We start from the raw sequence: 12,028 nt of genomic DNA, 5'->3' as shown, positions 1-12,028 counted from the left end.
CACACGGAAACGCCGTTTACCTTCCCGCTGGTAAGCGGTCCCTATTTATCTACTTGCACCCGGAGGTGCTTTCGAACTGCTAGGTTGGCAGGCGCTGGGACCGAGCAGCGGGAGCGCACCCCGCCGCAGGGATTCGAACCGCCGACCTTTCGATCGGCAAGTCCTAGGCGCTGAGGCTTTAACCCACAGCGCCACCTCCGTCCCTAACCTACTTACAGTGCAATCCTATAAATGTCTACTTAGAAGTAAGCCCTATTGAATTCAATAAGCTTTACTCCCGGGCAAGGTGGTATAGGACTGCAGTCTTAGTCAACTGGCTATGATCTAAAATTATCTTGACGGATAGCCAGCTGTAGCTGGAGGGCTTAGAATCTGTAAAAAAGTAACTGTACAAATAAAATCCTGCTTGTGTGAATGCTCACACAACCTAAGGAACAATTCAAATGATCAGATACAGCAGTTTTGTGCTCTAGGGTGATCCCCCCCCACACACCTGAGACAACAACCTGTTAGATGGTCACTTACAACCTGGTTTTGTGAATGCATTCATAAAGTGCCCATGCTGCAGGATTATCTGAAGACCTCTCTGAAAACCAGCCCAGCCACAATTCTGCATGCACAAGTTTGGGATGCTTGTTATTTCCATCATATGAACTGATTTCTTGCAGGAAGGAGAGCTCCGGTGTCCATGCAGAATTACTATAACTGGAAATTCTATGCAAGATGTCAATACTAGTGTTTAATTCTGGGAGATATGTGTAAATATTTTCATGAGCCAGTTGTTGAATCAAGACACTAGAAATGTGTTTTTTAATGGTACAACTGACTCCTTTTCAACGGATTTAGAAATGGCCATATCATAGCTGTCAACGTTCCCTTTTTTTTTAAGGGAAATTCCCTTATTCTGAATAGGATTCCTTGCAAGAAAAGGGAAAAGTTGACAGCTATGGCCAACATGGGTGGGTTGTTTGCTGTTGTTGATAGATGTCTTTGCATAAACAAGGCATCTAATTAACGAGTCCGATCTTTTGACACCCAATTAGTTTTTGCTGCCTCTTTTCACAGGTGATCAGCTTCTAAGTGCCACGATCTTTTTCGATAATATCAAATATGAAGATGCACTCAAGATTCTGCAGTATTCCGAGCCGTACAAAGTACAGTTCAACCTCAAAAGAAAGCTCGCCAGGAAGGAAGATCTTGAAACAATGCATTTTGCAACGCAATCCAAAAAAGAAAAAATGAGTCAGGTAATGCACAGCTGTAAAATTACACTTCAGATCAAGACATGGATCTTGGGGGAGGTATTAACTTGACCATCGCTCGTGTAATTTTAGGACAGTGGTCTAGATCCGGCGATATATTGAGCAAACAGAAAGGCATTTCTGCTAGACCAAGGTAGCCCTGTCATATTATCACAATTTTTTCAACCCCACTGCAGTGCCTCTCCACTCCCTTGCTACACCACACATTGCTTCAACAGTGAGCCAAGAAACCTCCATCATGCAAACTAACACCCACTCATCTGTCTTTGGATCCAACCTTCAGGGGTTTTTTTAGTGGAAGTGAAATTTGAGGGGAAGCAGCCTTTGAGGCATTGAATTATTGAAGCCCTTTTTCTGTGTGTTCTTCAGTTTCTGTAAGAATGCAGAAAGCCTCTCAGAATAGGGTGCAATCTCTCTTTCTCCGTGTGTGTGTGTGTGTGTGTGTGTGTGTGTATCACATTGGGTTGTCGGGCATCTTCTTCTTATAATTTATATAATTTTATACCGTCCTATACCTGGGGGGAGGTGGTCCTCAGGGCAGTTCGCAGAATAAAATCAAGATATAAAACCACAAAATACATAGTAAAAATAAAAACAACCCAATACCCCCCATACACAAAAAACCCCACATTTTAAAAGGGCATAGGATGTGTCAGATGAACCAAAGGCCTAGTTAATGTCTTGAAGACTTTTTAATACCAACAGGCCCATGCAGCTGTTTACATGTTTCTCGAGCAGCCAGTCATTTAAACGTTTTTTTGGGGGGAGGATTAGTACTTTTTAAAAATGTGTTTATATTGCTGTACACTGACCTGATGTTTCATGGGAGGGTAGTATGTAAATACTTTTATAAATAAAACAGATACATAAAGGGGGTATTTTTAAGCCCAAGAACAACTTCCTGAGGGACACAGGCCAGCAGGGCCTGAGGTAAAAGTGGGGGCGGCCATAGACATACTTTGATGAGGAACATGGCTCTTTGTATAGCTGGTTACATTTTTATCCAAAGTATCAAATGTGGTGACAGTAATAATAATAATAGAAGAAAACAACAACACCAGAAATTGGCTTATAAGTATAAAACCAAATTTGCTAGAATAATAGCTAGACTAGAGATAGGCTTGTAACCATTCAAACAACAAACATACTAAGGTGCCATGTGCAAGACAAAGCCTGGAGATACTGTAAACATGGAGTGGATAAATGTACAACTCTATCTTAACAACGTAAGCATTATACAGGCTGGATAAATGAACTGTTCAACAAGTAACGCAAGTCCAATCACAGAATGGCAACCCCATGCCGCCACAACGGCAAGGGTAGTACACTGCGTGGGAGAATATGAAAAAGTTTCAAAATACAGTCTGTATAATGTTTGCTGCACATGTAATTTGTTAAAATAGAGTTGGTGGCTGCGTTTCTGGAACCAGTGAGAGGAAATAAATTGCAGAAGACTCTGCAATAGTTGCTACGATGAAATTGCAGAGGAATATTGTAACCGGAGGGCAAGAATGATGCCGAAAGCCAGGTGGAATCTGCACACGTATTTTAAAAATGCTGTGAAAATGTTTGTTGTTGTTTTAAAAAAAAAGTTTTGAAAAATACACTGAATTTGCCATAGCTCACTGTCTCCATCTAGCGTCACATTTGTATAGTGCACTTAAAATGTTTTATTTGCAGCTGTATAGCTGAGTCCCCAGTCTAGCATCAACCTTTTGCTGTGGCATGCGAGTAAAGGCATTTCAGCCACACCAACTCGCATTATCCAACTTCTTAGCCTTTTGCCCCAAAGTGGAGTGGAGCCCTGGTCTCAGCAGTGCTGCTGACAGCATTTTGTTTTCTGAGGAGAAAGTGCCTCCTCCTGTTCTGTTTTCGTGTGGTCGGCTGCTGTAATGCTAGGCCCAATCCCCAGGTTAATGGGTTCTGAGAAGCAGGCCTCCTGTCTGCAGCTTCTACGTTTCAGGTGAATCACAGCACTTGACAAGATGAAGACTACTGGCATATTAGTATGGTGCCTAAGGACACTTTTTGGAGCAGAAGAATCCCCCCCCCCAAATTAATCACTTCCTATGAAGCATCTCAAAGCAATTTCACGATACAATAAAAACCACAAACGAAACAGCTGGTTACGTAAAGACAGTTGAAACAATTGCTTATATAAAAGCAATTTAAACAACTGCACATAGAAAGCGATTCCAAATAAATTCAGATACCAATTGGAATGAAAACCTCCACTTAGAAGGCTTGCGGAAAGAGAAAAGCCTTCACTGGCACAAAAAAAGACAATAAAAACCAGACCTATCTGATAACTAGAGGAAGTTCCATGCTGCCACACTAAGGGCGTATTTCTGACATTGTGCCGAGCAGACATCCTAATATGATTGTCTTAGAAACATAGAATTGTAGAGCTGGAAGGGACCCCCAGGGTTATCTAGTCCAACCCCCTGCAATGCAGGAATATGCAGATGGCCTATATATATAATAATATATAATAGTAATATTTTTATTTATACCCCACCCCACGTTGCCTCAGGCACTCTGGGTGGCTTCCAACACACGAATAAATAATAATAAAACATCAAACATTAATAGTAACAATCAGATCCTATAGTACATAAAAAAGTCACAATAATTTTAAAATAAGAAATTTATATCAGATAAAGCACTATTCAATAATCCCATAGTAAACTGTAAAATTAAACATCAGCAAATAATAATTTAACGGTTTACACTTATCAATTCCAATAAAGAATTACTAATCTATAATCAAAAAAGCAACAGCAAATCGCAATGCATAAAATAACAGCAAACGCACAAAACCATGTAAAAGGGTCAAACTGAGAAACAAGGACACACAACTCAGTTTTTAAAAACTATCCCTGAACTACTCTCTGCCCAGCTGCTTTTGCTGTTCTCTCTCTTTTTTTTAAATAATTTTTATTGACAGGCCAATCACATCATATTATTCAAATCACATTGGTTCCAAATTATACAGCCAAATTTTTAATTTTTTTGGGAGTACCCATATATCAAGCTCCGCACGAGTCCAAAATTCCGGCTATTTCCAGACTTCACTTATTTTACTGCATTCATTAATCAGTTCTATCCAGTTCAAACCAGATAGTTCTTTGTATATTTTCATCATCTTGTTGTTATCGTATTCCTTTTTTTGCGATCTCTGATGATTCTCATAAGCCGACTGAAAGCTGGTTTCTCTCTCTGTGTGGGTTTAGTCCAGGACAGCCCTGTTCGGCACCTCCATAGACAAAATTAATCATCATTGTCCTTTATTTTTCCAGGCTAGCAGAATAAATCAAGTAGATCAGGGGGCTCTGTCAGGTCAAAGTTTGGCTTTTGCTGTTCTCACAGTCATTGTCTGGGAAAGGCTCTTGGGGATGGAGGTTGCGACAAGGCAGGTGGAAAAGCCATTGTCTGCAGAAAGTCTCTCTCCCCCCCCCCCCCAGTTCTTCCTCTGGAGCAGAGCAGGTCTCCTATAAATATAGGTTGTGGTGACCTACGGAACACAATGCACACTCCAGTTGTGAGATGCGAGGATGCAAGGCTAAGGTCCTCTTACACAGGGCAGGCTTATTATACACCCTTGTGCAAATTAATTGAAACAAACAATTTAGTTTATTGTACAAAACGCACATTAGTAACAGATATGACCTCCACTATTTTTAAGAAGCATTTGAACACAGTTTGGCATGGAGTCTACTAGTTTCGAACAGTCACTGTTGATTTTTGGATCCCTGGACCACACTAGAATCAGCACCTGAATGAGCTTCTCCATAGTTGTACAGTCTACAGCACGGAGGCGACTTTTGCATATAGCCCACAAGTTCTCAATGGGATTTACGTCCGGGGAATTCCCTGGCCAATAAAGTACCTGTATTTGTTGCTCTGTCATGATTTTCTTCATCACTTTCAATGTGTGACGGGGCTAAGTCCTGCTGCAATATCCCAGTACCATCAGGATACGTTTTTTCCCAGCTCTGCAATAACTCTCTTTCGTAGAACCTCAGTATATTGTGGCGAGCACATTATTCCTTCTATTGGCTGCAGGCTTCCGACACCATTATGACCAATTCATTTTCCGTGTTTGTTTTGAGTACAGGATTACGAGTAAGATAGAAAACATGCTTTGTTTCAATTATTTTTCACAAGGGAGTACACCTTCTCTTATTTATTTTTTTAAAGGAAAGCCCATAGGGTAGAATCTTATTCTAGCCCACAATGCAAAGTTCTAATATTTTTTTTAAAAAAATGCTTTATTGGTTGTTGTTTTTTAAACAAACCCATAACAAAACAGAAAAACAGATCAACTAGTATATAACCATCAACAAAAAAATCCAAAATTAACACTCCTTGCATACCAAAAAGAAAGACACAAATTTAAGTTCATCCTTTACTAATTCTTTTTTAAAAAAATATTTTATTAAGGGTTTTCTTGTTTTACAGTGTAAGTGTAATGCCTCGTATTCCCCCCCCCCCCCCCCATGTAACATTTTTACATACACCTTTTCTTATTAACAGCTTCACACTGTCGTAGCGGCTAGGAACATTGCATCTAGGTTTTAGGAGGGGTACATCACTGGGGAATGGGAAAAGACTGCAAAATTGACTAAGCTGTATTATCTACATGATATTTTTCAGCAAGTGTTTGTCACCTTGAATTGCTAGAGGGACCTAATGGTCAGGGGTCCCTTTACCTTTTTACATTCCCAGAAGCATGAGGCTTTTATGGAATGTGATTCAGTTGTTTTGGAGACTCGTGTTTGCTCTGCTTCCAGTGAGCTCCCAGCACTGGTTTGGGAAGCCGTGCATGCACAATGTTGGCTGCAAGTCACATCTATCCTGTAGTTCCTTGAGAAATATTGCATTTTTATGTGTTTTCTCCATAACCAGCTTCAGTCTGATTTGAAAATGTAAGCCATATGATGACATCCATGCCCCTCTCCACCCACTGATGTGGACAGGCAATGGGAGACTTGGAAAAACATCCAACCTTTTATGTCATTGTATTATGAAAAAAATGGACGCGAGTGGCGCGGTGGGTTAAACCACAGAGCCTAGGACTCGCCGATCAGAAGGTCGGTGGTTCGAATCCCCACCACGGGGTAACCTTCCGTTGCTCGGTCCCAGCTCCTGCCAACCTGGCAGTTCGAAAGCACGTCAAAAGTGCAAGTAGATAAATAGGAACTGCTCTGGCGGGAAGGTAAACGGCGTTTCCGTGTGCTGCTCTGGTTCGCCAGAAGCAGCTTAGTCATGCTGGCCACATGACCTGGAAGCTGGAAGCTGCTCCCTCGGCCAATAAAGCGAGATGAGTGCCGCAACCCCAGAGTCAGTCACGACTGGACCTAATGGTCAGGGGTCCCTTTATCTTTTACCTTTATTATGAAAAAGCTTCAATAAAAATTATTATTATTATTAAAGGGAAATACACCCAACCATGCTGATGTGTGCGATGATGTCCAAATGTGATTTGAAATGAAGCAGAGGGAAGTTATCCCACTGTGTTTTAAGATGGTAATGTGCACACAGCCCAAGTCTCTCTGCTAATTTAGTCCGTTTTAACGTTTTGGGGTTTCTTGTTGCTATTTGATTCATTTAAACATTCTGATGTACATTGCTTTCAACAATTTTGAAAATGCAAAGGGGTGGGGATTAAATACATACATATTAAGTACTACAACCATTTATTTTGGAAATTCTATTTCTCAGGGGAAGGAAGCACTGGAAACATCAGAAAAGACATTCACAGAAGAAGATAAAGCAGACTTAATTGTAAAACAAAGAGTTGGAAGACCAAAAAGATCCAAAAAGGACAGACTTTCCTGGCCAAAATTCCAGTCATTAAAAGGTAAAAAGATACTGGGGCAAAGGAGATCTCGTAGCACGTCAGACGCATACGAACATGCGATTCCGGATATTTCCCCAACAAGCACAGACACAGAATCACAATTTCAGCCAGAAGAAATTCATGCAAAAGTTAAAAGAGGAAGCCAAAAGAAACTAAGGTTCCCCAGTATTGGATTCAAGATGCACAGAACTAAACAAGAACCAGAGGAGAGGACAAAATACGAAGTCAAACCTCTCACAGACTATGAAAATGATACTGCGCAGGAAATACCAGAATTAATAACAGTGCAATATTCTACTTCACGGGCTAAAGAGAAAAAGCTGGAGGAAATACAGGAACCCAGAAAAGATGTTAGGGAAACAAAATTTGAACTGCCATACCATACAGGTAAATACCCTGAAGTTGAATTAACAATTAAAAAAACAAAAGAAAAGAAATCAAAATCCAAAGCCATCACAAAAAAATCAGAAACGACAGTGATAACAACACAGATAACAAAACCTACATTGCAAACAGGTGAAATACAAGATGTACAAATAAAACAGTCAACACCACCAAAACAACGAAAAAAGAAGCAAAAGGGATCCACAGAAAAAATGTATACAAAATTACAAATGGACAATGAACAAACAGAAAAAGAAAAAAAAGACATGGATGGCATCAAAGGAGTAATTAATCAAAATGAAGAAGATTCAAATGTCATGATAGCAACAACTGACATACGTATACCGACAGCCAAAGCTTCTTTGGAACTTAAAACTCCACACATACAACTAGAGACACCATCAACTGATATGTCTCTGGGTGCTGCTGAGATTAAGAAGGATGGCATGGACACTACGTTTAAAATGCCAAAATTCCAAATGCCCGAATTTGGAACAGAATTGAAGGCTCCAGACCTAAAGATTGAGGCACAATCGGCTGATATTGCAGTAGGTGGAGTTGAAGCTAATCTGGAGGGCACCGGCAGTAAATTTATAATGCCAAAACTCCAAATGCCCAAGTTTGGAATGTCACTTCCCACAGGGAAACTCGCTGCAGAGGGAGAAATCACCTTACCTTCTGTAGATGTGGAAATATCCAAACCAGAACTGAAAGGGGAAGTGACCCTGCCCTCTGTGGGCATCAAGACTGACGAGAAATTGCCCAGAGCTGAAATGAAGGTACCTAGCGTGGAGTTGGAGGTCGCTGAGAAGGGCAAAATCAAAACACCTGATGTCAAAATGCCAAGCGTCAAGGTTCCGAAAAAAAAGACTCCTCAAGTGGGAGTCTCACTGCCCAATGTTGAAGCAGACATCTCTGCTCCCAAAGCTAAAATGGAAATTCCAGAGGCAGAGGTCTCTGTTAAGGTGCCTGAAGCAGAAGGCAGCATTGAGGGTGGCGGGATGAAAATACACATGCCAAAGTTCAAGATGCCCAGCATGGGTTTCTCCAAACCAGAAATCAAAGGTCCCAAAGTCGATATGGACTTCAGCGCACCTAAGGTTGACATTGCTCTTCCAGACGTCAGTGTAACCAAGCCTAAGATCAAAGCTGGTGACATTTCAGCAGATATCAAGTTCACAGCACCCGACGTGAATATTCCAAAGGGAGAAGCTTCCTTGGAACTGAAGGCTCCAGACTTGATGGTTGAGGCACCATCAGCTGATATTGATGTAGGTGGCACTGAAGCGAAGCTGGAGGGCACGGACAGTAAATTTAAGATGCCCAAATTCCATATGCCCAAGTTTGGAATGTCACTTCCCAAGGGGAAAGCCGCTGCAGAGGGAGAAATCACCTTACCTTCTGTGGAAGTGGATATCTCCAAACCAGAACTGAAAGGGGAAGTGACCCTAGCCTCTGTGGGCATCGAGACTGACTTGAAATTGCCCGGAGCTGAAATGAAGGCACCTAGTGTGGATTTGGAGGTCACTGAGAAGGGCAAAATCAAAATGCCTGGTGTCAAAATGACCAAAATGAAGACTCCTCAAGTAGCAGTCTCACTGCCCAAGGTTGAGGCAGACATCTCGGTTCCCAAAGCAAAAATGGAAATTCCAGAGGCAGAGGTCTCTGTTAAGGTGCCTGATGCCGAAGGGAGCATCGAAGGTGGCGGAATGAAAATACACATGCCAAAGTTCAAGATGCCCAGCATGGGTTTCTCCAAACCAGAGATCAAAGGTCCCAAAGTCGATGTGGACGTCAGCGCACCCAAGGTTGACATTGCTCTTCCAGACGTCAGTGTAGCCAAGCCTGAGATCAAAGCAGGTGACATTTCAGCAGACATCAGCGTTTCAGCACCTGACGTGAAGTTTCAAAAAGGAGAGGCTTCCTTGGAACTGAAGGCTCCAGACCTAAACGTTGAGGCACCATCGGCAGATGTCGCTCTAGGTGGAGTTGAAGTGAAGCTGGAGGGCACCGACACTAAATTTAAAATGCCAAAATTCCAAATGCCCAAGTTCGGAATGTCACATCCCAAGGGGAAAGCCACTGCAGAGGGAGAAATCACCTTACCTTCTGTGGAAGTGGATATCTCCAAACCAGAACTGAAAGGGGAAGTGACCCTACCCTCTGTGGGCATCGAGACTGACATGAAATTGCCCAGAGCTGAAATGAAGGCACCTAGTGTGGAGTTGGAGATCGCTGAGACGGGCAAAATTCAAATGCCTGATGTCAAAATGCCAAGCGTCAAGGTTCCCAAGCTGAAGACTCCTCAAGTGGGAGTCTCGCTGCCGAAGGTTGAAGCAGACATCTCTGTTCCCAAAGCAAAAATGGAAATTCCAGAGGCAGAGGTCTCTGTTAGGGTGCCTGATGCCGAAGGGAGCATTGAGGGTGGCGGAATGAAAATACACATGCCAAAGTTCAAGATGCCCAGCATGGGTTTCTCCAAACCAGAGATCAAAGGTCCCAAAGTCGATGTGGACATCAGCGCACCCAAGGTTGACATTGCTCTTCCGGACGTCAGTGTAACCAAGCCTGAGATCAAAGCAGGTGACATTTCAGCAGACATGAAGTTCACAGCACCCGACGTACAGTTTCCAAAGGGGGAAGCTTCCTTGGAACTGAAGGCTCCAGACTTTAAGGTTGAGGCACCATCGGCGGATGTCGCTCTAAGTGCAGTTGAAGAGAAGCTGGATAGTACGGACAGTAAATTTAAGATGCCAAAACTCCAAATGCCCAAGTTTGGAATGTCACTTCCAAAAGGGAAAACCACTGCAGAGGGAGATATCAGCTTACCTTCTGTTGATGTGGATATCTCAAAACCAGAACTGAAAGGGGAAGTGACCCTGCCCTCTGTGGGCATCGAGACTGACGTGAAATTTCCCGGAGCTGAAATGAAGGCACCTAGTGTGGAGTTGGAGATCGCTGAGACGGGCAAAATCAAAATGCCTGGTGTCAAGGTTCCCAAGCTGAAGACTCCTCAAGTGGGAGTCTCGCTGCCGAAGGTTGAAGCAGACATCTCTGTTCCCAAAGCAAAAATGGAAATTCCAGAGGAAGAGGTCTCTGTTAAGGTGCCTGATGCCGAAGGGAGCATCGAAGGTGGCGGAATGAAAATACACATGCCAAAGTTCAAGATGCCCAGCATGGGTTTCTCCAAACCAGAGATCAAAGGTCCCAAAGTCGATGTGGACGTCAGCGCACCCAAGGTTGACATTGCTCTTCCAGACGTCAGTGTAGCCAAGCCTGAGATCAAAGCAGGTGACATTTCAGCAGACATCAGCGTTTCAGCACCTGACGTGAAGTTTCAAAAAGGAGAGGCTTCCTTGGAACTGAAGGCTCCAGACCTAAACGTTGAGGCACCATCGGCAGATGTCGCTCTAGGTGGAGTTGAAGTGAAGCTGGAGGGCACCGACACTAAATTTAAAATGCCAAAATTCCAAATGCCCAAGTTCGGAATGTCACATCCCAAGGGGAAAGCCACTGCAGAGGGAGAAATCACCTTACCTTCTGTGGAAGTGGATATCTCCAAACCAGAACTGAAAGGGGAAGTGACCCTACCCTCTGTGGGCATCGAGACTGACATGAAATTGCCCAGAGCTGAAATGAAGGCACCTAGTGTGGAGTTGGAGATCGCTGAGACGGGCAAAATTCAAATGCCTGATGTCAAAATGCCAAGCGTCAAGGTTCCCAAGCTGAAGACTCCTCAAGTGGGAGTCTCGCTGCCGAAGGTTGAAGCAGACATCTCTGTTCCCAAAGCAAAAATGGAAATTCCAGAGGCAGAGGTCTCTGTTAAGGTGCCTGATGCCGAAGGGAGCATCGAAGGTGGCGGAATGAAAATACACATGCCAAAGTTCAAGATGCCCAGCATGGGTTTCTCCAAACCAGAGATCAAAGGTCCCAAAGTCGATGTGGACGTCAGCGCACCCAAGGTTGACATTGCTCTTCCAGACGTCAGTGTAGCCAAGCCTGAGATCAAAGCAGGTGACATTTCAGCAGACATCAGCGTTTCAGCACCTGACGTGAAGTTTCAAAAAGGAGAGGCTTCCTTGGAACTGAAGGCTCCAGACCTAAACGTTGAGGCACCATCGGCAGATGTCGCTCTAGGTGGAGTTGAAGTGAAGCTGGAGGGCACCGACACTAAATTTAAAATGCCAAAATTCCAAATGCCCAAGTTCGGAATGTCACATCTCAAGGGGAAAGCCACTGCAGAGGGAGAAATCACCTTACCTTCTGTGGAAGTGGATATCTCCAAACCAGAACTGAAAGGGGAAGTGACCCTGTCCTCTGCGGGCATCGAGACTGACGTGAAATTGCCCAGAGCTGAAATGAAGGCACCTAGTGTGGAGTTGGAGATCGCTGAGACGGGCAAAATTCAAATGCCTGATGTCAAAATGCCAAGCGTCAAGGTTCCCAAGCTGAAGACTCCTCAAGTGGGAGTCTCGCTGCCGAAGGTTGAAGCAGACATCTCTGTTCCCAAAGCAAAAAT

The 12,028-nt window shown here is 43.3% G+C and overlaps 1 protein-coding gene across 18 annotated transcripts in view; it reads left to right on the top strand.

Moving 5' to 3' along the window:
- AHNAK2 (AHNAK nucleoprotein 2) overlaps positions 1–12,028 on the top strand; it is a 109,861-nt gene that overhangs the window by 80,357 nt on the left and 17,476 nt on the right. For all 18 annotated transcript variants that reach the window (XM_083729557.1, XM_083729565.1, XM_083729560.1 and 15 more), the window contains exons 6-7: positions 1,066–1,247; positions 6,987–11,646. In XM_083729557.1, the coding sequence (XP_083585683.1) occupies positions 1,066–1,247; positions 6,987–11,646 (4,842 nt within the window). The remainder of the gene's footprint in view (positions 1–1,065; positions 1,248–6,986; positions 11,647–12,028) is intronic.

Source organism: Podarcis gaigeae (assembly GCF_964106915.1).
Source record: "Podarcis gaigeae genome assembly, chromosome: 1".
NCBI lineage: Eukaryota > Metazoa > Chordata > Lepidosauria > Squamata > Lacertidae > Podarcis > Podarcis gaigeae.
The sequence above is the reverse complement of the archived record's forward strand: the minus strand, read 5'-3'. Positions and strand labels throughout refer to the sequence as shown.